The following is a 27,897-nucleotide window of genomic DNA, read 5'->3' on the forward strand; positions in this document are numbered from 1 at the left end:
ATGCTGTTTCAAAGGCAAAGGGTGGTCATACCAAATATTGAATTGATTTAGATTTTTCTTCTGTCCACTCACTTTTCATTTTGTTAATTGATATATATAATCTATTAATTTTGAACACATTCTATTTTTGAAAGCATTCTTACTTTACAGCATTTTTTCATACCTGCCTAATAATTTGCACAGTACTGTGTGTGTATATATATTTTTTTTTACTGCATCGTTGGAAAAGGTTAGGTAGAAAGCATTTCACTAATGTCTACACCAGTTGCATTCAGTGCAATTGACAAATATAATTTTATTGGATTTGTCCTTAGAGCAATAACACCCTTGATTCATTCTCTCCATGGCATTGGGGTGCCTGTCAGTCATTTCGAAGGTGTTTCTATCCCTCTGAACAATAGTATCCGCCCACAGTGATTTCACTTCACTTGCCAAGGAGGATAACTGTGCCCGATTGTGCCCAGGTGTGTTGTCATGGGGACTAAAGTCCAAGCAATCAGATTTGGCAATTAAACCTGTCAATAAAGTTTAGATGATGTTGTAAGTTTGAGGATCAGATTGCCTTTTAATCACAGGGTGCACGGTGGGGGCCACCATCACCACAAAACAAATGAAACACTGACAGATGAAGCTGCATATTCTATTGGGAAATGACTGTGCACTAGAAAAACATTTCAAGCACTAATTTCAAGTACCTAAATCTAAACGTTCTGGTTAACCCACTTCCATGAGCTACGGGAGTAAAAAAAATGCATTTCAACATTGAATAAGATATTACCAGCATCAAAGTTAACAGAAAAGTTGACTGATTGGATAGGAGAGTTTCCTGACAGCCACACATGCATGCTTGACTGACTGTGTGACTTGCTAAACCATGACTCGGCACAATGAATGCAGTGGACCTAGTCAAGATCGATAACCATGGCCTTGACTCAAGAGGACCGATCTATCCAAAGCTCTCCACCTTTTCCACTCAAGAACCCTTTAAATCAGAGTACAGAAGGCCCTCGTACACGCCTCCAATCTTTTCTGACAGAGGTTACGGACAGTTTCAGTACGGTCAACTCACTGCGGTGGCAGTAGATTGTGGCCATGACACAATGGAGCATGCTGGGGGTTGAGGATGGACATGTTGTTTAATTGAGGTTCCACCGCGGGCAGGGTTGCAGGGCTGCAGTGAGCAGCTGGACAATTTCCCTGGGAGCTGTACAGTTCAGACCCTGAGTTTCCAGAGGAGATCCCTGGGTCAACTGAATGGCGTGATTACACTCACAGAGGAGATGAGAGACGTTCAGGATCAGAAGAGGAAGAAGGATTCTGTTAGCTTTAATTGAATTGATTTTCAAACTGTGTATTCTAATAGATCTAACAGTTATGTTAGATGTTTTGATCAAGGGTGGCGAGCTCCATTGGTCCTAAAGACCCAGAGCACTGATAGTTTATGCCTTTGCCTTTTAACCACAGATTGATTTGTGTATTTTATTCATAGATATTATCTCAAATGGATGGTCGTGTGCTTTGATGATTATAAAGTGCCTTGCAAAAGTACATCCCCCTTGGCGTTTTCCCTATTTCGTTGCATTACAACCTAATTTAAATGGATTTTTATTTGGATTTCATGCAATGGATATACACAAAATAGTCAAAAAATTACTTTTTTCAAACTAAATTAAACTGAAAAGGGGTGTGTGCATATGTATTCACCCCCTCTGCTATGAAGCCCCTAAAAAAGATCTGGTGCAACCAATTACCTTCAGAAGACACATAATTTGTTAAATAAAGTCCACCTGTGTGCAATCTAAGTGTCACATGATCTGTTACATGATCTCAGTATATACACCTGTTCTGAAAGGCCCCCGAGTCTGCAACACCACTAAGCAAGGGGCACCACCAAGCAAGTGGCACCATGAAGACCAAGGAGCTCTCCAAACAGGTCAGGGACAAAGTTATGGAGAAGTACAGTTCAGGGTTGGGTTATAAAAAAATATCAGAAACTTTGAACATCCCACAGAGCACCATTAAATCCATTATTAAAACATGGAAATAATATGGCACCACAACAAATCTGCCAAGAGAGGGCCGCCCACCAAAGATGTTTTTCCATCAGCAGGGACTGGGAAACTGCTCAGAATTGAAGGAATGATGGATGGCACTAAATACCGGGAAATTCTTGAGGGAAAGCTGTTTCAGTCTTCCAGAGATTTGAGACTGGGATGGAGGTTCTCCTTCCAGCAGGACAATGACCCTAAGCATATTGCTAAAGCAACACTCGAGTGGTTTAAGGGGAAACACTGAAATGTCTTGGAATGGCCTAGTCAAAGCCCAGACCTCAATCTAATTGAGAATCTGTGGTATGACTTAAAGGTTGCTGTACACCAGCGGAACCCATCCAACTGGAAGGAACTGGAGCAGTTTTTCCTTGAAAATGGGCAAAAATCCCAGTCGCTAGATGTGCCAGGCTTATAGAGACATATCCCAAGAGACTTGCAGCTGTAATTTCTGCAAAAGGTGGCTCAACAAAGTATTGACTTGGGGGGGTTAATATTTATGCACGCTCAAGTTTTCGTTTTTTTGTTCCACAATAAAAATTATTTTGCATCTTCAAAGTTGTAATGTTGAGTAAATCAAATGATACAAACCCCACAAAAATATATATATTTGAATTCCAGGTTGTAAGGCAACAAAAGAGGAAAAATGCCAAGGGGGTGAATACTTTCGCAAGCCACTGTATTCCCCAATAGCAACTTATGTGCTTTGAAATGGCTTGTCACATCAAAGGAAATGTTTTTTTCACATTGATGGTGACTGAGCTGGAGGAAATATAGCACTTCTTTTGGGTGAGCAGTTTTTTGAAATACAGGCTTCACAGAGACATCCAGAAGTCTGAGGTTAATTTGTCCTGTGCTAAATAGTCAATATCTATATCGCATATTGTATGTCAGTAGCTGTCTCCTATGGGATGGATGTGTACAGTACATTCCGAAAGTATTCAGACCCCTTGACTCTTTCCAAATGTTGTTACGTGACAGCCTTATTCTTCAATGGATTTCATTTTTAATTAAATTCCATGGATTATTTTTTTTTAAACTCATCAATCTACATACAATATCCCATAATGACAAAGCCAAAACAGGTTTTTAGATATTTTTGCAAATTGCAAACTGAAATATCACATATTATATAATATTTCATAATATTACTCAGACCCTTTACTCATGACTTTGTTGAAGCACCTTTGGCAGTGATTACAGCCTTGAGTCTCCTTGGGTATGACGCTACAAGCTTGGCACACTTGTATTTGGGAAGTTTCTCCCATTCTTCTCTGCAGATCTTCTCAAGCTCTGTCAGGTTGGATGGGGAGCATCGCTGCACGGATATTTTCAGGTCTCTCCAGAGATGTTCAATTGGGTCCAATTCCGGGCTCTGGCTTGGCTGCTCAAGGACATTCAGAGACTTGCCCCGAAGCCATTCCTGTGTTGTCTTGGCTGTGTGCTTAGGGTCGTTTTCCTGTTTAGGGTCATTTTCCTGAAGGGGAACCTTCGCCTTAGTCTGAGGTCCTGAGTGCTCTGGAGCAGGTTTTCATCAAGCATCGCTCTGTACATTGCTCCGTTAATCTTTCCCTCGATCCTGACTAGTCACTCAGTCCCTACCGGTGAAAAACATCCAAAAGAATGATTCACCGTAGGGATGGTGCCAGGTTTCCTCCAGACGTGATGCTTGGCATTCAGGCCAAGGAGTTAATTCTTGGTTTCATCAGATCAGATAATCTTGTTTCTCATGGTCTGAGAGTCCCTTAGGTGGCTTTTGGCAAACTCCAAGCGGGCTGTCATGTGCCTTTTACTGAGGAGTGGCTTTCGTCTGGCCACTCTACCATAAAGGTCTGATTGGTGGAGTGCTGCAGAGATGGTTGTTCTTCTGGAAGATTCTCTCATCTCCACAGAGTAACTCTGGAGCCTTGTCAGAGTGACCATCGGGTTCTTGGTCACCTCCCTGACCAAGGCCCTTCTCCCCCATTGCTCAATTTGGCCGGGTGGCCAGCTCTAGGAAGAGTCTTGGTGGTTCCAAAATTCTTCCATTTAAGATTTTTTTGATACCCTTTCCCAGGCATCGACACAATCCTGTCTCGGAGCTTTACGGACAATTCCTTCGACCTCATGGCTTGGTTTTTGCTCTGACATGCACTGTCAACTGTGGGACCTTATAAAGACAGGTGTGTGCCTTTCCAAATCATGTCCAATCAATTGAATTTACCACAGTTGGACTCCAATCAAGTTGTAGAAACATCTCAAGGATGATCAATGGAAACAGGATACACATGTATAGGTATTTCTGTTTTTTCTTTGTCACCATGAGGTATTGTGTGTAGATTTATGAGGATTTTTAGAATAAGGCTATAATGTAAAAAAATAAAAAATAGAAACGAGGAAGGGGAAGGGGTCTGAATGCACTGTATATTCAGGAAGGAAATGAACCAGGCTACAGAGAGAACCATGAAAAGCCCTGAAAAGCTTCAGATTGCTGAGGGGGTTGGATAAACCACCAAACAGACAACCTCACCATTGAGATGTTCAATTACAGTAGTAGATTAATTGTATACCTCAAATTACTACTTTCAGGGAAGAAAACAAACTCTAAAATCGAGATTCCCTGTCTTTTGTTCAGGGTGTTTGACCAAGGCAGAAAGACACATAGACCCATGTCCAAAGAACCCTGTACAGCCCCTCAGGCCTCCCTACCTGCTTTAGCAATATAAATATCCCCAAATACCCTCATTTCTAAATAAATAAGTGTTTTGGGGTTGAACTAAGTGTGTTTCATTTGCCTTCCTCATCCATCTATGTCTAGGTGGTGCAGAGAAAATGGAAGATTGATTGAAAAGGCTGCTTCAGGCTTTATGTTGCGAGAACACAGCCTGTGCTTTTCAACATAGGAATTGAACTCAGTGCTCTGTGGATGAATGCAGGTGGCTGTCACTGTAGTAGGTCTCTCTCTCTCTCTCTCTCTCTCTCTCTCTCTCTCTCTCTCTCTCTCTCTCTCTCTCTCTCTCTCTCTCTCTCTCTGTGTGTGGGGGGCTTACTCACATCCTCTAGCCACTCGAGACATAGCATTTTCCCTGCAGAGTTAATTTGTCCTGCACCCTGGCTAAATAATCCCTATTTATTGACTTTCAGAAATGCCTATGAAAAAAACTGGTTTGAAATGTAACTATTATTGACGTGGAATGCATCACAGCACAGTGTTCCCAACCTAACTAGCAGTGCCGGCTTCTGTGTAAACTTTGAAAAGGAATAACCTTTACCCATTGAAATATACCTCACATTACCTAAATTAAGTAAACTATGCACAATGAACAGGCTAAAAGTCCAGTCTCAGGTGTCTCTATGAATGCCTCTGTATAAACCCTCACTATTCTGTATACAACCTGAGCTGAGAGTGTATGCCGTAAGATTACCACCTAAACCCTGAGCTGCAGCATTTTTCTTAATTATGCACCTCCATCTGTTTCCCTCTCTGTGCTGCGCTGCAGCCAACCTGACAACAAGGTAAATAACGATGATGCTGATACATTCCGATGGGATCTGCCGCCGTTTCCGAGGATTTACATTATTCATCTTTATTACCGCAGAATAGGGCTCCAAGGATACCTGACAGGGTCGCGTCACATGGTCAGTTCATTAACGACAGATAGACTGTTCTGCTCTACATGCATGGGAGAATGAACCTTTATGCTCCTCTTCTACTTATATCATTGCCAATGCCAATCTTGATAAGCCCAGAGTGATTTCTCCTAAAATAATATCCTTTACAAAGTTCAGGGCCAACATTCACTCACAACCTCAGTGTTATGTTCCTTAAATCAGTTGCGAAGGATCAAATTCACAGGCGCAAAGCATCCATTTAAACTCACCATTTATTTCACTAAACCATTTACAACCATGTACAATAAAAACATGTTTCATGACTGTGATGTACATACAGTATTTGCAAACCGAAAAGGGGGAGAGAAAGAGTCTCTAGTATTTATATGGCAACATCTCATCACGGCAGCTTGCCTGACAGTCTCTGCTTTCATACCAACATCAAGGAGAGCATAATGGCTTGGCTAACTGTTAATAAGCAAAAGCTGTGAAACAGCATGACTACAAAGTACGTACATATGTGGCAATGAACAGAGGGCTACTGACAATAACCTCAACAGAACTACTGGAACTTTACACAAACTGTTCCACATCATCTATATTTGAAGTCTGTCAGAGCTGTATGCAACTCCACTAGGGCATGAACAGAGCTGCCTAATAACGCTCATTAAAAATGCTCATTCAGAGAAGAAAGAATGGAGAGGGAGGAAGGTCTCTTGTTATCTAGTAGCAGCTTTAACTAACAATCCTTTTGCGTTTCGGCCTACTGTTAGTAACAATGTGATGTCCTGTAGCCATGGATGTCTGAGTTGTACTGAGTAGGACTGAGGACTGGATAGGATTGTTATGCCTTAAAGGGGAATGGAAACACTAGTAAGTAAATCTAAGAAAAGAGATGTATTCAATCTACTAATTCTAAACATGTGCATAGAAGCACAAGCACAAGCACAAGCATAAAATCATCTCTATATTTAGTATTTTAAGCTATGGTAAGCGCCATTTTAAATTGCCATGGTCATCACTGACGCCAGTGTGTCACTGGCAGGTATCAGCAAATTGTCTGTGGTATTGAGTTTTCTCACGGAGAGTGACTCAAAGAGAGTGAGGTTAGGTGCAGACAACGAAGATGGCAACAACAAGTAGTAATTAAAACATTAACTGTATATCAAATCAAATCAAATCAAATTTTATTTGTCACATACACATGGTTAGCAAATGTTCATGCGAGTGTAGCGAAATGCTTGTGCTTCTAGTTCCGACAATGCAGTAATAATCCAACAAGTAAACTAACTAACAATTCCAAAAAAAACTACTGTCTTATACACAGTGTAAGGGGATAAAGAATATGTACATAAAGATATATGAATGAGTGATGGTACAGAGCAGCATAGGCAAGATACAGTAGATGGTATCGAGTACAGTATATACATATGAGATGAGTATGTAAACAAAGTGGCATAGTTAGTGGCTAGTGATACATGTATTACATAAGGATGCAGTAGATGATATAGAGTACAGTATATACGTATACATATGAGATGAATAATGTAGGGTATGTAAACATTATATTAGGTAGCATTGTTTAAAGTGGCTAGTGATATATTTTATATAGCGCCAGGCTGTATGAATTCGCTCCCAAACAAATCCCTTGGTAAACTACCATCGGCTGACCAAGGACCTGCAACTTTTGAAGAAGTGGCTCCATGTCCTGAAGAGGAAGGATGTGCTGGTAGAGCCAGCAGGATCTGCAGACAGGAAATGAGTCATAGGCCAAAGTTGAAGCCCTCTGCTTGCACCTCCATTTGAAATGTCGAGGGTTATGGTGTAGGGGTTACCGACCGACCATCATCAACATCGCTGACTCTTTGGAGTCGAGCAAAAGCGACTGAACAGAGGAGGCGATGTAACACATCAATCAGATCTTTATGGGGACTGAGAGACTTTATGGTAAAAGACAAGTTTGAAGTGGGTGTGATCGTAGGAAATTACAATTACAGTAGAAGTGGTAGAGGGCCCATATTCCACCAAAAGGTTTGTGGACAGTAAACATAGTAAATAAAAAAATGACTGGAGTTGACCAACTAAGAACAAACAAACAGCACTGTCACCCCTATCTACTTGACCCCTCCTGCATAAAACACGAAGGTCCAAAACATGTCTGATGAGAAGAAACAAAGTGTCTTGTTTACTTTCAGACGAGTTAAGCAAGTGTTGACCTGCTGCCTGTGGAAGTGTTGACCTGCTGCCTGTGGAAGTGTTGACCTGCTGCCTGTGGAAGTGTTGACCTGCTGCCTGAGCACACAGCCAGCCCTGATATCCTCCAGGTCTGGTCTGGCCTGATCCTGGTTTGCCCATCTAGATGAAGAGCCATCCAGACAGGAGTTGGCAGTGTGAACCAGATGTGGAGAAGAGGAAGAGAGCTGTCCAAGGGCCTAATGGTTCCAGAGAGGTCCTCAGCTCTGCATGCTCACCACACGCCAGCCCCAATTAGCCAGGTGTACACAGTGTGCCAATCCATGAGAGGAGAGGGAGAGGAGAGGGAGCGAATGGGTTGGTACTGATTCCCTGCACTAATGTTTGCTCTCCTCCTCAGTGGTCAGATCGATAGAGCCACGGGTCTGAGATAGGGAGGCTGAAACTGACCGAGTTTCATGGTGAGGACGGATGAGGTAGCGAGGGAGGAGGGAATAGCACAGAACAAACTTAATCTTAATAAGAACATTTAAAAAATAAAATAGTCCAGCTCCAGAAACTTATCTAGTGGATTTCAATTCAAGCAAGATGTTATGTCTCTTACTGACTGTGTGTCACATGATGTTATGTCTCTTACTGACTGTGTGTCACATGATGTTATGTCTCTTACTGACTGTGTGTCACATGATGTTATGTCTCTTACTGACTGTGTGTCACATGATGTTATGTCTCTTACTGACTGTGTGTCACATGATGTTATGTCTCTTACTGACTGTGTGTCACATGATGTTATGTCTCTTACTGACTGTGTGTCACATGATGTTATGTCTCTTACTGACTGTGTGTCACATGATGTTATGTCCCTTACTGACTGTGTCACATGATGTTATGTCTCTTACTGACTGTGTGTCACATGATGTTATGTATCTTACTGACTGTGTGTCACATGATGTTATGTCTCTTACTGACTGTGTGTCACATGATGTTATGTCTCTTACTGACTGTATGTCACATGATATGTCTCTTACTGACTGTGTGTCACATGATGTTATGTCTCTTATTGACTGTGTGTCACATGATGTTATGTCTCTTACTGACTGTGTCACATGATGTTATGTCTCTTACTGACTGTATGTCACATGATATGTCTCTTACTGACTGTGTGTCACATGATGTTATGTCTCTTACTGACTGTGTGTCACATGATGTTATGTCTCTTACTGACTGTGTGTCACATGATGTTATGTCTCTTACTGACTGTGTGTCACATGATGTTATGTCTCTTACTGACTGTGTGTCACATGATGTTATGTCTCTTACTGACTGTGTGTCACATGATGTTATGTCTCTTACTGACTGTGTGTCACATGATGTTATGTCTTACTGACTGTGTGTCACATGATGTTATGTCTCTTACTGACTGTGTGTCACATGATGTTATGTCTCTTACTGACTGTGTGTCACATGATGTTATGTCTCTTACTGACTTGTCACATGATGTTATGTCTCTTACTGACTGTGTGTCACATGATGTTATGTCTCTTACTGACTGTGTGTCACATGATGTTATGTCCCTTACTGACTGTGTGTCACATGATGTTATGTCTCTTACTGACTGTGTGTCACATGATGTTATGTCTCTTACTGACTGTGTGTCACATGATGTTATGTCTCTTACTGACTGTGTGTCACATGATGTTATGTCTCTTACTGACTGTGTGTCACATGATGTTATGTCTCTTACTGACTGTATGTCACATGATGTTATGTCTCTTACTGACTGTGTGTCACATGATGTTATGTCCCTTACTGACTGTGTGTCACATGATGTTATGTCTCTTACTGACTGTGTCACATGATGTTATGTCTCTTACTGACTGTGTGTCACATGATGTTATGTCTCTTACTGACTGTGTGTCACATGATGTTATGTCTCTTACTGACTGTGTGTCACATGATGTTATGTCTCTTACTGACTGTGTGTCACATGATGTTATGTCTCTTACTGACTGTGTGTCACATGATGTTATGTCTTACTGACTGTGTGTCACATGATGTTATGTCTCTTACTGACTGTGTGTCACATGATGTTATGTCTCTTACTGACTGTGTGTCACATGATGTTATGTCTCTTACTGACTGTGTGTCACATGATGTTATGTCTCTTACTGACTGTGTCACATGATGTTATGTCTCTTACTGACTGTATGTCACATGATGTTATGTCTCTTACTGACTGTGTGTCACATGATGTTATGTCTCTTACTGACTGTGTGTCACATGATGTTATGTATCTTACTGACTGTGTGTCACATGATGTTATGTCTCTTACTGACTGTATGTCACATGATGTTATGTCTCTTACTGACTGTGTGTCACATGATGTTATGTCTCTTACTGACTGTGTGTCACATGATGTTATGTCCCTTACTGACTGTGTGTCACATGATGTTATGTCTCTTACTGACTGTGTGTCACATGATGTTATGTCTCTTACTGACTGTGTGTCACATGATGTTATGTCTCTTACTGACTGTGTGTCACATGATGTTATGTCTCTTACTGACTGTGTGTCACATGATGTTATGTCCCTTACTGACTGTGTGTCACATGATGTTATGTCCCTTACTGACTGTGTGTCACATGATGTTATGTCTCTTACTGACTGTGTGTCACATGATGTTATGTATCTTACTGACTGTGTGTCACATGATGTTATGTCTCTTACTGACTGTATGTCACATGATGTTATGTCTCTTACTGACTGTGTGCGTCAGGTCATTTGCCCAAGCAACGCAATGCAAATGGGAGGCAGGATTTATTTACATTATGGAGACAGCCTGGAGAGTAATGCATGAGGACATGGGCCACAGTGCAGACTAGATTGGCCATTGATTTGTAATAACTGTCTCCAAGCCTCTCAGCAGCCAGCTAGCCGGGAGAGAAACCAAAGACTGCTATGTGACATCACCAGTCATTCACACATGAATAGTGTTAATGTTCTATAGCTCTGCTTTCAGACCAGACCCACAGTCTGAAAGCAGAGCTTTTGTTCAAGTAGAACAAAAGAAAGATCTGGAGAAACACAGGGTGGTACTGTGCACTATGTAACAGAGAGGCAGGACAACAAAGGAAGAGTTTTGCTACTTTTTTGTGATGGTACAAAGCCATGTCGAAATACACCAGAGCAGAAATGATGTTTGAAGATGACAGGGGGCTGCATTCACGGTAATGGAGCGTAAATGGATAGAGTTTAGAATTACTCAGATGTATAACTCGAAGGCTTTTGTCACAAACGGGACATAATGTTCCATTCAAAGATGGGGATATGGTAAACCAGGTGAACACAGCCTTCAGGAAACCTGCTTTGACTGACAGCAGCTGGGGTATATATCATGCAGAGAGGAAAAGACAGAGGAGAAGAGAAAGAGTGTGTGGTTCCACCGTCCTCTCACTACCTCACCACACCGCCTGGGACGTGTCAAAAGATCAGACTGAGCCCTCTTCCTTCCCCGGGAGACGGGAACCAACGGCCGCTTTACAATAACACTCATTTCCAATTGAGTGTGTCAAAAGCTCTATCAGACTGAGCCCTCTTCCTTCCCCGGGAGATGGGAACCAACGGCTGCTTTACAATAACACTAATTTCCAATTGAGTGTGTCAAAAGGGAAACTCCCCACAATTTGGAGGGTATACACGGTCTGAATAGCCTCTGATGGCACAGGGAGGAGCTCGCTGGGACAGGTAATAGAAAAGCATGTGTTGAACATTTTCAATTCTCTCAATTTATATAATTTTCATCAGATCTCGAGAGCATCTATGGGGTTTAATTAAAAGAGATGTTCCCTCTTTCCAGCTTTTTCTTTCCTACAGCCATGAAGCAATGCTGATTCCGTCGGACCATTGACACCCAGAGCAAATAGCTTTTTATCTGAGGCAGGGAAAAGGAGTCAGGAACGAGGAGGGAGAGGGAGGGGGAGAGAAAGAGAGAGAGCGAGAGAGAGGAAGGAAGCTGGGTGGAAGTTTATCGCTTATCTCAGGGGCTCCATAAGGGTGAGTTTTTTCTGAGAATAACAGTGGAATGGCTGAGAAGGGGCTTCTGCAGCACTTGCGGCCAGAGATCACATTGTGAGTTCACACTGATTTTTAATAGCCAGTAATTAGGGGGGGTCACGCCCTGGTCTTAGTATTTTGTGTTTTCTTTATTAATTTGGTCAGGCCAGGGTGTGACATGGGTTTTGTATGTGGTGTGTTTTGTCTTGGGGTTTTTGTTAGGTATTGGGTTTGTATTATAGTAGGGGTATCTAGCATAGTCTATGGCTGTCTGGAGTGGTTCTCAATCAGAGGCAGGTGTTTATCGTTGTCTCTGATTGGGAACCATATTTAGGCAGCCATATTCTTTGAGTGTTTTGTGGGTGATTGTTCCTGTCTCTGTGTTTGCACCAGATAGGACTGTTTAGGTTTTCACTTTTCTTGTTTTGTTTAGTCTGTTCATGTATAGTCATCTTTATTAAGAACATGAATAACCACCACACTGCATTTTGGTCCACTTCTACTTCACCAGAAGAAAAGCGTTACGGGGGGGAGTTAAAAAAGCTGAGCAGAGCTCGATTATGATTTATTTTTGCATGCGTGGGTGTGTGTGTTTGCGTGCATACACACACACAGACAAAGTGTTTGCGTGCATACACACACACAGACAGACAAAGTGTTTGCGTGCATACACACACACACAGACAGATAAAGTGTTTGCGTGTTATAGGGAGAAAAACAACTTCTACGATTAGAAGAGATTACTGACTGTGACATATTCAGGTCAAGCTCAGAGTTCCGACATGGAAAGCTAAACTAAAACATCAAAGACAGATTGATGTAGCTTGTTCTGATATTCCAATACAGAGTGATTGACAATGACTTCAAATCTGAAACATGTATAATCTCTAACACTGATTTTCTTTCTTTTACACACACATACACACAAGCTTGTTCTCAAACCTACCCTTCATCCCACTTCTGGGTGTCTGGGGTGATTTATCATTGCAAAATTAAAAGCTGTGCTCTGAGCTCACACAGAACAGGGAATACAGGCGGGAGCTTTTGTTCAATTCACTACATTACATGGATACTTCCTATGTTCAGATCTAATTGATTCAATAAGTTAAAACAGGAGGATTCATTTCTATGTACATGCATGTGTGTTTCCATGTGTGTGTGTGTACTCCAAGGGTGTGCATCCATGTGTGTGTGCATGTGTTTGATGTTGTTCTAGCTGTTGCCAGTCTTTCCTGCACCAGCCGTTTGTCTCTCTCTCTCCCCTCTCGTTCTCGCTCTCTCTCTCTATCTCAAATAGCCATGCTGATCTCCCATCAGATCTGTGTCAGTAGATGACAGAGGTGGCAATGCAGGGAGTTGCCATAAGAACCCCAGCCCTTCAGTCCCCCAGACCCCCATCCCTCCAGCCCTTCAGACCACCAGACCCCCAGCCCTCCAGACCCACAGCCCTCCAGTCCTCCAGATCCCCAGCCCTGCAGAACCCCAGCACTCCAGACATCCAGCACTCCAGACCCCCAGCCCTCCAATTCTCCAAACCTCCAGCCCTCCAGACCCCCAGCCCCCCAGTCCTCCAAACCCCCAGCCGTCCAGAACCCCAGACCCCCAGTCCTGCAGACCCCCAGCCCTCCAGACATCCAGTCCTCCAGACCCCCAGCCCTCTAGAACCCTAGCCCACCAGCCCTCCAACGCTCCAGACCCCCAGCCCTGCAGACTCCCAGCACTCCAGATATCCAGTCCTCCAGACCCCCAGCCCTCCAGTCCTTCAAACCCCCAGCCCTCCAGACCCCCAGCCCTCCATTCCTACAGACCCCCAGCCCTCCAGTCCTCCAAACACCCAGCCGTCCAGACCCCCAGCCCTCCAGACCCCCAGTCCTGCAGACCCCCAGACCCCCAGACCTCCAGACATCCAACCCTCCAAACCCCCAGCCGTCCAGACCCCCAGCCCTCCAGACCCCCAGTCCTGCAGACCCCCAGACCCCCAGCCCTCCAGACATCCAGTCCTCCAGACCCCCAGCCCTCTAGAACCCTAGCCCTCCAACCCTCCAGACCCCCAGCCCTGCAGACCCCCAGCACTCCAGCCCTCCAGTCCTCCAAACCCCCAGCCCTCCAGACCCCCAGCCCTCCAGTCCTCCAGACCACCAGCCCCCAGTCCTCCAAACCCCCAGCCGTCCAGACCCCCAGCCCTCCAGACCCCCAGTCCTGCAGACCCCCAGACCTCCAGACCTCCAGACATCCAGTCCTCCAGACCCCAGCCCTCCAGCCCTCCAGTCCTCCAAACCCCCAGCCCTCCAGACCCCCAGCCCTCCATCCCTCCAGTTCAGTGCCAGGCAAGTTTTCTTTAAGTCAGGGCATCAATCTGGAGAAAATAAACACAGAGCGTGACCCCAAAACTCAGACATGATCAAATCTCCCCTTTCCAGTCCATTGTCCCCCCACTCATACGTCATGGTGGTGCCAGAGAGTTGTGGGAGGTGTCTCCGAGCACAGGAAGCCGTCTCACATGGACATTATAAGGGGCAGAGAGGAATAGGATGTTCCTGGGAGAGGGAACTGATTCTCTCCTGTCCCCATTATGATTACAGTCCACCCCGAGGACCATTACCAAGAGGGGATGCTCAAAAGCGGCAGCATCAGTGGCCTCATGCGCCCCCTAACGGCCAATACAGACACAGCACTCTGCAGTGTCAATGATAGCTCTGAGATTGTATTGTAATTCTCATTATTATCAGAGAGGAGCAGTAGGGGGGATGCATTCTCGCTGTGAGCAGACACAAACGGCCACCTCCCTTATGAGTCTCACAAACACAACATAAAACCAGTAGAAACACACAATGTACTTTGAAACAGCATGTTGACATTAGAGCCCATGACACACAACTACGCAGGCTTCTGCATCCCACCCTCAATTAATGCAGCCTATGAGATAAATTATATCTATGGACAGATTGTATACACACACAGTGTACAAAACATTAGGAACACCTTCCTAATATTAAGTTGCACCCCCTTTTGCCCTCAGAACAGCCTCAATTCGTCGGAGCATGTCGTAAGCATTACACATTGATGTTGGCCCATGTTGGCTGGATGTCCTTTGGGTGGTGGACCCTTCTTGACCCTTCTTGATACACACGGGAAACTGTTGAGCGTGAAAAACCCAACAGTGTTGCAGTTCACAAACCAGTGCGTCTGGCCCCTACCACCCGTTTAAAGGCACTTAAATATGTTGTCTTGCCCATTTACCCTCTGAATGAAACACATACACAATCCATGTCTCAATTGTCTCAAGGCTTACAAATACTTCTTTAACCTGTCTCCTCCCCTTCATCTACACTGATTGAAGTGGATTTAACCGGTGACATCAATAAGGGATCATAGCTTTCACCTGGATTTACCTGGTCAGTCTATGTCATGGAAAGAGCAGGTGTTCTTAATGTTTTGTACACTCATTGATATTGACACAGCAACAAAAAAGATGGAGGATTACTGACCAACCTAAAGTCAACCTATATTTACCTATACTCACCCAAGTTAACCTATACTCACCCATTCCTCATCAATTGTCACCCATTTTTAGCACAGCACAATGCTATCAATTTAATATGGGCTCCTGCTTTTAGCTCACTGAACCTCTCGCTCAGTGCTCAATCTGGACTGATGGAGCCTCACATTAGCTAGAGTGCTTTTACAGGTGCTTCTGCTCTGCAGTAAAGTGCAGCTTCAGAGGTTCAGTAGAAGGTGACTGATAAGGACAGGGAGGCCCACGGACCTCTGAGATCATAAGGTCAGGCTGATGACTTGGGATCAATGCAGAATATGATGCAACATTCTCTCTGGAGCCAGGTTTTCCCAGCCGCAGGCATGAAGAAGCCATAATAGCTATTAGTTTTATGGAATATCGATGACCTATTAGTAAAACCATGTGTAAATTGGTGTTATAATAGGTTGATGTATTACTTTATCAGGTAAAGTAGGTGATTCTTCCAAAGTTTGACATCTCATCCCACAACATAGATACCCTCCCTTTTTTTCCTTTGCTAATTTCCTGTTCTATTCTATCAAACATCTCCTCAAAAGTCAATTTAATTGAATGACCAATTTTTTAAATATTCTACAGTATTTATTTTCAATGAGGATTTTACAATTCTTTAATTTGAATTTCAATCATTTCTGATATGACATGAACGGAAATGTAATAGTTTCCAGCCCTGCACAGGGTCACTAAAATACTGGAACATAACAGAATAAAACAAATTCAGCAGATTGGACAGAAACGTCTGATGGGTCCGTCATGATCGCCGTTGTGTGACATGCATGTTTATGAGAGACTCGTGTGAAGTACATCATGGGTGCAAGTCAAGACCAAACCCTTTAATAAATATTTATGTGGGTAGAATGATCAGATGCAGGCCGAGAAAATATTGTCTGGTTGTCTTCATAGGTTTATTTATTCCTCTTTAAACTATCCCAACCCCCCTACCCGTACACTGCGCAGCTCGAGGATTCTCAATACGATAAGATAGTACTTTAATAAATGAATGTTGTCAAATCAAAAGAATGAATAGCGCAGCCAGCTGTAAAACCAATGCAAATCAGTGCATGTCATTCCAATGTTCTTAGAACTAATACATCTTCTTTCATGATTAGATCTCCTTTTTTAAAATATGAGATAGAAGTTGACACATTAATCATTAATTATTCAAAATGATTGGCGCACTGTGAAGCAAGAATTAATTATATTTTCCATCCATGTAGGTTATAATAAATACCGATTAAAATACACTTCAAAAGGATGATATTTGAGACTAATTAAGATACGTTTACCACACTTTATTAGTGTAAGTTTGTTTAACAGTTATTACAATACTTACAATTATTTAAAGTTTGGATTTGGAACTTGCTAAATTACAATCACTAGTCAATGTATAACTTTTTTAAAGGAAATTAATGTATTTAACTGACCTTATGGCCGATTGCAATTAGTATGGCTTGTTGTGAATTCTTCATTGCAGGCAATAAATAGGCTACAACATCTGCCTTTAAAAGAACGATATGTACACGTTATATCCTCTCCTCCACATGAATTATTTGAGAATAATTGCCATAACGGTGGAGGGGACCATTTAACCCTCATTAAAGGAAGAACACGACTGATAGCCGACTGACCTGCCACAAACACATCTCCATCTGTAGTTTCCCAAATAACCTACCAACAAAAAGGCTCACACATAATTGGATACAGTGGCACCATAAGACCGGCGGGTCGGGAACAGAATTACATTGCAATACACATGTGCATAAGCGACCAAATAGCCTTCCGTTATATTATTGAGAATCTTACCTTTAGCGCCTATGTCAGTCATCATTGCAAAGAGAACCATCAGAACGACTATGTAATCTCGTGCCGCACTCATGCTTGCTTTCAGTATTGGTCCTCTGCTAATAGAAAGGAATGTCCTTGGGATCAACACTTTTCCTTCAAATGAAATAGAGACTGCTCGTACAGCAAAAGCCACTTGCTGTGAGACCTCGGGATCGCACACTGCGCAGCACTGGCGCTCCACTGAGAGCTATGTTCTCATGTCGTTATCAGCTGATAGACGGAGACTGTTCAATTTCAACGTTCGCTAAATCGATAGATAGATAGATCGTTGGGTATGCCGTTCTCTTTCTTCAAGTCAGCGCACCACCGTCGTTTCAGCACTGCGGACAGCTCCTAGCGACAGCAACTGGAACAACTGAATTCAGAACCATGGAAAGTTTGTACCGTTACCATACATAATGTAATACTGCCCTCAAGTCAATTACCTCCATATGACAATGGCTGTGTTTAGTTCATTACCTTTGATTGCAGTATCAATTGACAAATCGACTACGCCCGTTTTCAATCGATTACAAACTCACAATTACTGTGAACGCTAACAGTCTTGTTAACAGGCATAATGTAGCACTAGCATTACAATGAAAACATCATGTTGCTCCTATTTGTAGAACTGTAAATACGTTGATTATGTTATTCATGAAAAAGTTTTAGTATTTCGAGCTTCTCATTGGTATGTGGCACTCTGGCAATAGATAAATCTGCGAGAGAGAGAGAGTAGACAGATGGGTTTATGGAAATAATATAGAATTGTTAAGTGATGCTGCCAGTGCTAAGGTATTGGGATTGGTATTACTAATTGAATGGTAATGCAGGTTGCTTTTCTTCTGTGTGTTTCATCTAGGAGTGTATCGGTTTCAGGGGGAATGTCCTTTCTTTCTCCTGAAACCTGTTTACTGTGGGACCACACACTGGGTACACTGCCTCAGATTCATAACCATTCAAAGCCTGTTAATGAAACTAGCAATTTAGTCTAAATAGAAGGACATTTTTGAAGACCTCAATCTCTAAAGCTCTTGGTGTTTAGTGGATTCTTGCTAAAAAGTATATCTTGCCTCATGTTGGATTTGTTTTTCCAGGCTTTGTGTGTGTGTGTGTGTGTGTGTGTGAGTGCGTGTGTGTGTGTGTGTGTGTGTGTGTGTGAGTGCGTGCATGTGTGCGTGCGTGCGTGCGTGCATGCGTGTGTGTGTGTGTGTGTGTGTGTGTGAGTGCGTGCGTGCGTGTGTGCGTGCGTGCGTGCATGCGTGTGTGTGTGTGTGTGTGTGTGAGTGCGTGCATGTGTGCGTGCGTGCGTGTGTGTGTGTGTGTGTGTGTGTGTGTGTGTGTGTGTGTGTGTGTGTGTGTGTGTGTGTGTGTGTCTGTGTGTGTCTGTGTGTGTGTGTGCGTGCTTGCGTGTGTGTGTGTGTGTATTGTATACTGATCAAAAATAGAAACGCAATACGTAAAGTGTTGGTCCCATGTTTCATGAACTGAAATAAAAGATACCAGAAGTTTTCCATATGCACAACAAGCTTTATGTCTATCAAATTTTGTGCACAAATGTATTTAAATCCCTTTTAGTGAGCATTTATCAAGATAATCCATATCAAGAAGCTGATTGAACCGCATGATCTTTACACAGGTACACCTTGTGCCATGGCCAATAAAATGCCTCTGAAATGTGCAGTTTTGTCACACAACACAATGCCACAGATGTCTCAAGTTTTGAAGGAGTGCATAGTTGTTTTAGGGAATTTGGCAATATGTCCAACCAGCCTCACAACCACTGACCACATGTAACCACACCTGCCCAAGACCGCCACATCCAGCCTCTTCACCTGTGGGATCGTCTGAGACCAGCCACCCGGACAGCTGATGAAACTGTGGATTTGCACAACCGAAGAAAACCGTCTCAGGGAAGCTCATTTGCGTGATCGTCGTCCTACACCAAAGTCTTGACCTGACTGCAATTCGGCATCATAACTGACTTCAGTTGGCAAATGCTCCCCTTCAATGGCAACTAGTACGCTGAAAAAGTGTGCTCTTCACAGATGAATCCTGTTGTCAGCTATACAGGGCAGATGGCAGACAGCTTGTATGGCGTCGTGTGGGCGAGTGGTTTGCTGATGTCAACGTTGTGAACAGAGTATCCCATGGTGGCGGTGGGGTTATGGTATGGGCAGGCATAAGCTACAGACAACGCAGACAATTGTATTTTATCGGTGGCAATTTGAATGGACAGAGATACCGTGCTGAGATTCTGAGACCCATTGTCGTGCCATTCATCTGCCATCACCTCATGTTTCAGCATAATAATACACAACCCCATGGTGCAAATATCTGTACACAATTCCTGGAAGCTGAAAATGTCCTTGTTCTTCCATGGCCTGCATACTCACCAGACATGTCACCCATTGAGCATTTGTGCGATGCTCTGGATCGATGTGCATGACAGCATGTTCCAGTTGCTCCTAATATTCAGCAACTTCGCACAGCCAATGAAGAGGAGTGGAAAGACATTCCACAGGCCACAATTAACAGCCTGATCAACTCTATGTGAAGGAGATGTGTCGCACTGCATGATGCAAATGCTGGTCACACCAGATACTGACTGGTTTTCTGATCCACGCCCCTACCTATTTTTTTAAAGGTACCTGTGACCAACAGATGCATATCTCTATTCCCACTCATATGAAATCCATAGATTAGGGCCTAATGAATGTATTTCAATAGACTGATTTCCTTATATGAACTGTAACTCAGTAAAATCGTTGAAATTGTTAAATGTTGCGTTTCTATTTTTGTTCAGTGTATTTTGTAAATTGTGTGTATGCAGGACTCCTTTGCGAAAGAGTCTTTGGTCTCAATGCTGTTAGGTAGCCTAGCGGTTAAGAGCATTGGGCCAGTAACTAAAAGGTCACTGGTTCAAATCCACAAGCTGACTAGGTGAAACAAATCTGTTGCTGTGACCTTCAACAAGGCAGCTAACCCTACTTGTTTTGGATAAGAGTGTCTACTAAAACACGTAAATCTAATGTAAAATGTGTATGCCTTGCTTTATTTCAACTGAGGGTGCTGCTAAATGTAGCTCTGAACGAGAGTGTCATGCTGTGCGGACACAGAGCAGCCGGGTACAATGGGTAACTGATCTCACTGGCTGTAGTTGAATGGGACCTTATTCACTATATAGCGCTATAGGGAAATGAGGGCCATTTCAGACGCAGCTACTGTCTTAGTTTGTATGTGTCGACCCTCAGCTATCGATTGTCTCACCATGAGAATGAGTATGAGTATGGTGTTTTTACTGAGACAACATTAGATTCCAAAAACAAACACATTTATGCCGTGTCTCAAACTAGCCTCTGGCATAGAAACTAGATTTACATTCTCAATGCTGGCCTTGCCCACAAAATCAGCTATAAGTAGCCACACACACGCACACAAACACACACACACTGTAAACAAATATGCTCATACATACTTAAATAGCACCAATAGGATTATAATCAAAAGATGCCACTATGAATAATTTTATTCAAACTATATTCAAATTATGCGCAAGAGTGAAATCTTATTTCATACCATCTGATACATTTAAATACTGCCGATTCTACAATCCTTTCCTGTATGCTCATTCCTCCACAACAATAGTTTTCTCTTTGTCAATTTATGTAATGTCTTGAGGAATCTAATAAGCCCAACATCACATTGTGCCAGTCATGGTTTAGCTCTGAGCTCAGGGAGTTAGCTGTCTTTAGATGTTGCTCTGCTCAGGTTCTGCTGAAAGCCCACGCTCTCCACTCAAAGTCTGCCAATCACACTGTCACTCACTGTCCCAGCGTAGACAGCAGCCATTGGAACAGAAAATCAAATCACATACAAAAGCTCTTCATTGTGTGCTTTGGTGAAAGGCTGCAAAAGTCTAGGAGACAGAAAACTGTCACAGTAAATATCCAAGGTTTTGGACTTAATTGCTTTTTAGACCATAGGGTTGACCAACACCTGGGTGACCAACTACAAAAGTAGGCCTTGTGTTATTTTGTCCAATAAATAAATCAAATCCTTATACTCATCCTGCAAGTAACACAAATTAACTCACCCCATTGGCTTCATGTTATTTAATTGAATCCAAAATGGGAGTAATACTGGCACCAAATACCTCCCCTCCCTCCATTACCCCCCTTCCTCCACCTCCCCTCCTCCTTCTCCCCTACCCCTACCCACTCCTCACCTCCATTCCCCCCTCCTCCTCCCCTACCCCTACCCCTACCCACTCTCTCCCCCCCCACCTCTCTTTCCCTCCCCTCTTCCCTTCCTCCTATATTAAAGCATCTCTCCACCTTCAGGGGCCTATTTGTCTTAATAAGGAAAAGTGTCCTTGCCAGCTCTATTAGACATCCATCCCCTGAATACATTTCCATTCTGCCCCAAGGATAGATCCCAGTCGCTTCCTTCCTGATGAAGTTATTCTGGATGTGCAGTCTGTCTGGCACAACAAGGGAATAAGGAAAAAAGAGACAAAAAACTATCTAATCAAGGTTTTATTCGGCATGATATGCTATGTGGTATAAATAACTCGTTTTCTTTATGCCTTAATACAGACATGGCCGGCTTTCTAAGTGGAATACGAAATATGTACATAACATATCAAGGTGAGACAGTGAAAATCAGTAGGGTTTTTGAGATATTGGTGTTTCTGGTCATAGCATATCATGTACCAATTCTTTTTTTATGTTGTTCATCCATTTATAGATTATAAAATAAATACTTTAAAGTTACGTATTCTAACAATTTGTATGCTATATCCACAACTAGTTTTCAATTCGTCAAAAAATTGTAGCTGTTTGAACATTCCAACTGCGCGCTGCTCAGTGAAGACTGCTCTACTAATTCTTCCCTCTCTCAGTGTGAGGCAGACAGACTGCACCTTGACTAGGTGTGAGCTGCATAACCAAGACTCCCCTCACCAACCCTGTTGTTACACTACTATCAGTCAAGAGAGAGGAACTGTCTGGAGTCCCCTGTCTCTGATTCAGAGGTGGAAAGAGAAGGGCAAGACACAAGGCCTCAGACACAGATCCTCATTATCTGGCTCTCTTCCTGCCACCACTCCCACTTCCACACTCCTTATCCAGGGACACATTCATCTCCACCACCCACACCTCCACCCTCCTTCTCAAGGGACACATGCATCTCCACCACCCACACCTCCACCCTCCTTCTCAAGGGACACATGCATCTCCACCACCCACACCTCCACCCTCCTTCTCCAGGACACATTCATCTCCACCACCCCCACCTCCACCCTCCTTCCCCAGGGACACATTCATCTCCACCACCCCCAACTCTTATTTATTTATTTTCGTTGGAATTTAATGTAATATCTTATGTTGTTCTTGTCTATTACTGTTCTGTACTTTGTCACGTATTTGTACATTTTATGTGGACCCCAGGAAGAGTAGCTACTTCATGTGCAGTAGCTAATGGGGATCCTAATAAACTAAACTAAACCACCCTCCTTCACTGGGGACACATTCATCTCCACCACCTCCACCCTTCTTCCCCGGGACACATCTCCGCTGGCCAGATATTTTCTCTGCCGACATCCGTGTGCTTGGTCTCCCAGATAAATGCAACGGGAAGCAGAAACCATTTAGCTTGGGGGAATGGAGAGCCTTGCACCATGGCGACACCTGTCTCAAAGAATAATTGTTTCACATGGTGCTTCTGTGTATGCTGACTGGTTCAACAACAAAACATAGAATAAAAAATTGTGAATTGGTTGGTAGAGGATGAAATCCACTGAAACTGCAACTTCTGCGCTCAAAACTCATTTGTTTCAAATAAATACACTTTGTCTTTCGTTTTCGAGTTTAATTTTGTATGGACACCAGTTTTGACAGTCTCTTCAGGTGAGCCGGTAATCTCCTTGAACTGAAAGCTTCCCAGATGCCAAAGAAGTATCATTATTATGTGATCAAAAATCGAACAAAATCTCCTGTATTTCAGGTATAGCTGACTGATGTTTCAAATAGCGTAACACATCATGTAATATTACTTCCTTAAAATTATGCAGGCTTCATTGATGTATCCTTAGTATCTCCAAGACTGTTGTGCATCTTGTCAAGACATAGTGCATTCTACCAGGTAAAGTCCTGACAGACTCATTGCCCTACATATCTTCACAGCTTCCTGCTTTCTCAGACCAGCAGTTTAATGTTCACAGTGCGCTGCAGAGCCTATAGCAAATCTCATCTGCACTGACATTCCTCATCCCCAAATAAAAGCTAAAGGACAAAGTTCATCTGTACTGTCCTGGACACAGCCTGGGGGCAAAACCACCACAGCAAGCAGAAGGCACTTTGAGTACAGTTTTCACTCGTTTTGAAGAAAACAATGTTCAAGAAGCCTTTTAAGTGGACCCCCTGGAACCTCAAATCAAGTCAACTATATCACTAGAGATTTAGGCCTGCATGAGGAAGCAGCTTCACAGACATTAACCATTAAGTGTTTTAGGTAATGTTTTATGTGATAAAGGGTTTCAAAGTAGAGGGAATTCAACACAATGTGTATCATGAACATAGCCTTGACATTTTCAACACAATTCCATTGAACAATAGAAATTACCTATGAATGTAACTAAATATGAAACCATCCTTTGTAGGATGATTCTGGGCTTTGTCCCCCTGTGTTTTTCATTAGTGAATCTCTGCTTGTCTGGCAGCTCCAGAGGGAGAGATATCGACATCTGTCCCTACCTCCCCCGTTGAGACCCAGGCTACCCAGAGATATGGTATTTAATGATGGAGTGTACATTATTCCAGAAAATGTTTAATGAATGCAAATATTCCAAATGGACAAACAACATATTCCAAAATATAGTTGTGTGTGTCTCTGTTGATGCCCATAATCATCAGCCTCTTGTCACAATCATCACACACACACACACACACACACACACACACACACACACACAAACACACACACACACACACAAATATTCCAGCCAAAAGCCCTTATCCAAGAGCACACTCCAGAAGCAAAGGTAATCCCGTTCTCCCTGAGTGATCACAAATCTATCTGTGCACCAAAGAGCAGAAATTCAATTGGCAGCAATAGGGCCATGGAGAGATGGAACCTTCCCCATCTAATCCTCAACCCATTCATGTACAGAGGAGAGGAGATGAGCACTCCAGTGGAATCATTAGCCCAATGGAGACATAAAGTAGGGGAAAGGGGGAATGCTTTGGGTCAAACAGAACAGATGTATTCTGGGAGACATTTTAAAACATTTGCTCTGTCTACATTATAGTGTACCATCACATAGCGTATAAGACAACAAACTTCCCCCAGCTACCAGCTGAAAGATACTCAGTCTGTGAGGCGAGGTGGTAAAGCACAAGCTACTTATTATTCATGGCTCTTCAGTTATTCATTAGACAGACCTGAGCCTCCTCCTGTAATGTTGGCTTGGGCAATCATGAATTTATACACCAGGTACTTTATATTTAAACATTAAACAATGCCAGGTAAATAGCACTAGAATGGTACTTGAGGTTCTGACTGGTGCGGAATGTTATTTTCAAGCTTGACCTTTCCAATATGGAGCTGTACTACATCTTGTTTTTCACCATTTTCTGGGCAACAATCTATCCAGGTGACCAAATGGCAAAAATGGGGAGAAGTCTAGAAGCATGACAGTAGCCATACATTAAACATTTAGAGCTAACCCCAAAAGTCTGGAAATCATTGATATGTTTTGTCTAAATTGTAAAGGTCGCAAAAAGACAACCTGCAAATTTTCTTTGGAAAGTTCTAAGTGGAAAATGTGAAGAGTTTACGTAATAGAGTAGCTCCCAACATCAAAGAAATGTGAAGAGTTTACGTAATAGAGTAGCTCCCAACATCAAAGAAATGTGAAGAGTTTACGTAATAGAGTAGCTCCCAACATCAAAGAAATGTGAAGAGTTTACGTAATAGAGTAGCTCCCAACATCAAAGAAATGTGAAGAGTTTACGTAATAGAGTAGCTCCCAACATCAAAGAAATGTGAAAAGAAATGTGAAGAGTTTACGTAATAGAGTAGCTCCCAACATCAAAGAAATGTGAAGAGTTTACGTAATAGAGTAGCTCCCAACATCAAAGAAATGTGAAGAGTTTACGTAATAGAGTAGCTCCCAACATCAAAGAAATGTGAAGAGTTTACGTAATAGAGTAGCTCCCAACATCAAAGAAATGTGAAGAGTTTAAGTAATAGAGTAGCTCCCAACATCAAAGAAATGTGAAGAGTTTACGTAATAGAGTAGCTCCCAACATCAAAGAAATGTGAAGAGTTTACGTAATAGAGTAGCTCCCAACATCAAAGAAATGTTAAGAGTTTACGTAATAGAGTAGCTCCCAACATCAAAGAAATGTTAACTGCAAATCTTTTCCCCTTGAGTCACTAAAACTTTTGCAACAACATCATCCTTCTCCATTCAAACAGTTCCTGATGTTGAGACATGCTAATAGAATGTCCTGACATTGCAGTTTTAAATGCTGCTAGCTGCAGGCAGAGCAGCAAGAGGAGCAGACTTTACAAAGTAAAGTGGTAATATGCTGTTCATCATATTACAGCAGGGGGAGAGGCAGGACTGCTGTGCTTTGCTGGTGTCTCAGCGGCAGGGAATAAACTTCCACTGCCGGGCAGCTGGTGATTTCAGTGTCCCAGCAAGGCTCTCCAGTCGTAAACAACAATCTGTCTCGTTTGTTTCTCTTTAGCAGTCTAGCTACTCTCTGGCTGGGAACAATCATGACGATCAGCGATGCCACGATGAGCTGGCGGTGTACACATGGTCAGGATACACAGGCCTCAACAGTAAATAATAGCAGAGACACAGGTAATCTAGAATTTGAACATTGACCATATGATAATATGATTATAGTATAAATAGGGTTAAATGCAGATGGTTAATATAGTCTGTATAAATATACTGTAATGTCAGCAAGTCTCATCAGAAAACATAAAATATTTTTATCAGTCTAGCAGTAATCCACTGTGGGTGTGACAGTCCTAAAGAGGAAGGATGTGATCTCTGCCAGGTTAATGAAGTGTGATATGGCAGCCCAGATCTGTTGGGAGGCTCACATTTCCTCTGTGCATGACAGGGCAGAACAGTGGGGCATGTGACAAGCTGACCCTCTGCAGGCCCGATGTGCCACAGGACCCATCTGCTCAGCCTGCTGTCCTGCCCGCTGTCCACGTCACAGACCATAACCCTGTTACACATAGAGCCACTGCTACGGTCACCCCTCCGCCTGCTCCACCCACATCCCCAACCACCCGTTACACACAGAGACACTGCTATGGTCAGCCCTCCAACCTCCTCCACCCACAAACCAACCACCCGTTACACACAGAGACACTGCTATGGTCAGCCCTCCACCCTCCTCCACCCACATCCCCAACCACCCTTTACACACAAGACACTGCTATGGTCAGCCCTCCACCCTCCTCCACCCACATCCCCAACCACCCGTTACACACAAGACACTGCTATGGTCAGCCCTCCACCCTCCTCCACCCACATCCCCAACCACCCGTTACACACAAGACACTGCTATGGTCAGCCCTCCACCCTCCTCCACCCACATCCCTCCTCCACCCACATCCCAAATCAGAAACTTTCTGTCCAAAAATGATGCAGAAAAATTAATCCATGCTTTTGTCACTTCTAGGTTAGACTACTGCAATGCTCTATTTTCCGGCTACCCGGATAAAGCACTAAATAAACTTCAGTTAGTGCTAAATACGGCTGCTAGAATCCTGACTAGAACCAAAACATTTGATCATATTACTCCAGTGCTAGCCTCTCTACACTGGCTTCCTGTCAAAGCAAGGGCTGATTTCAAGGTTTTACTGCTAACCTACAAAGCATTACATGGGCTTGCTCCTACCTATCTCTCTGATTTGGTCCTGCCGTACATACCTACACGTACGCTACGGTCACAAGACGCAGGCCTCCTAATTGTCCCTAGAATTTCTAAGCAAACAGCTGGAGGCAGGGCTTTCTCCTATAGAGCTCCATTTTTATGGAACGGTCTGCCTACCCATGTCAGAGACGCAAACTCGGTCTCAACCTTTAAGTCTTTACTGAAGACTCATCTCTTCAGTGGGTCATATAATTGAGTGTAGTCTGGCCCAGGAGTGGGAAGGTGAACGGAAAGACTCTGGAGCAACGAACCGCCCTTGCTGTCTCTGCCTGGCCGGTTCCCCTCTTTCCACTGGGATTCTCTGCCTCTAACCCTATTACAGGGGCTGAGTCACTGGCTTACTGGGGCTCTCTCATGCCGTCCCTGGAGGGGGTGCGTCACCTGAGTGGGTTGATTCACTGTTGTGGTCATCCTGTCTGGGTTGGCGCCCCCCCCTTGGGTTGTGCCGTGGCAGAGATCTTTGTGGGCTATACTCAGCCTTGTCTCAGGATGGTAAGTTGGTGGTTGAAGATATCCCTCTAGTGGTGTGGGGGCTGTGCTTTGGCAAAGTGGGTGGGGTTATATCCTTCCTGTTTGGCCCTGTCCGGGTGTGTCCTCGGATGGGGCCACAGTGTCTCCTGACCCCTCCTGTCTCAGCCTCCAGTATTTATGCTGCAGTAGTTTATGTGTCGGGGGGCTGGGGTC

At 43.3% G+C, this 27,897-nt stretch overlaps 1 protein-coding gene across 2 annotated transcripts in view; it reads right to left on the reverse strand.

Annotated features, from left to right (window-relative positions):
• LOC112265637 (seizure protein 6 homolog) overlaps window positions 1-17,597 on the reverse strand; it is a 147,959-nt gene extending 130,362 nt beyond the window's left edge. For both annotated transcript variants that reach the window (XM_024443153.2, XM_024443152.2), the window contains exon 1: window positions 17,225-17,597. In XM_024443153.2, coding sequence (XP_024298921.1) covers window positions 17,225-17,297 — 73 coding nt within the window. In that variant the 5' untranslated portion in view covers window positions 17,298-17,597. The remainder of the gene's footprint in view (window positions 1-17,224) is intronic.
• Between the last annotated feature and the right edge of the window lie 10,300 nt (window positions 17,598-27,897).

The sequence above is a fragment of the Oncorhynchus tshawytscha genome, linkage group LG13 (assembly GCF_018296145.1).
Source record: "Oncorhynchus tshawytscha isolate Ot180627B linkage group LG13, Otsh_v2.0, whole genome shotgun sequence".
In the NCBI taxonomy this organism is placed as follows: domain Eukaryota; kingdom Metazoa; phylum Chordata; class Actinopteri; order Salmoniformes; family Salmonidae; genus Oncorhynchus; species Oncorhynchus tshawytscha.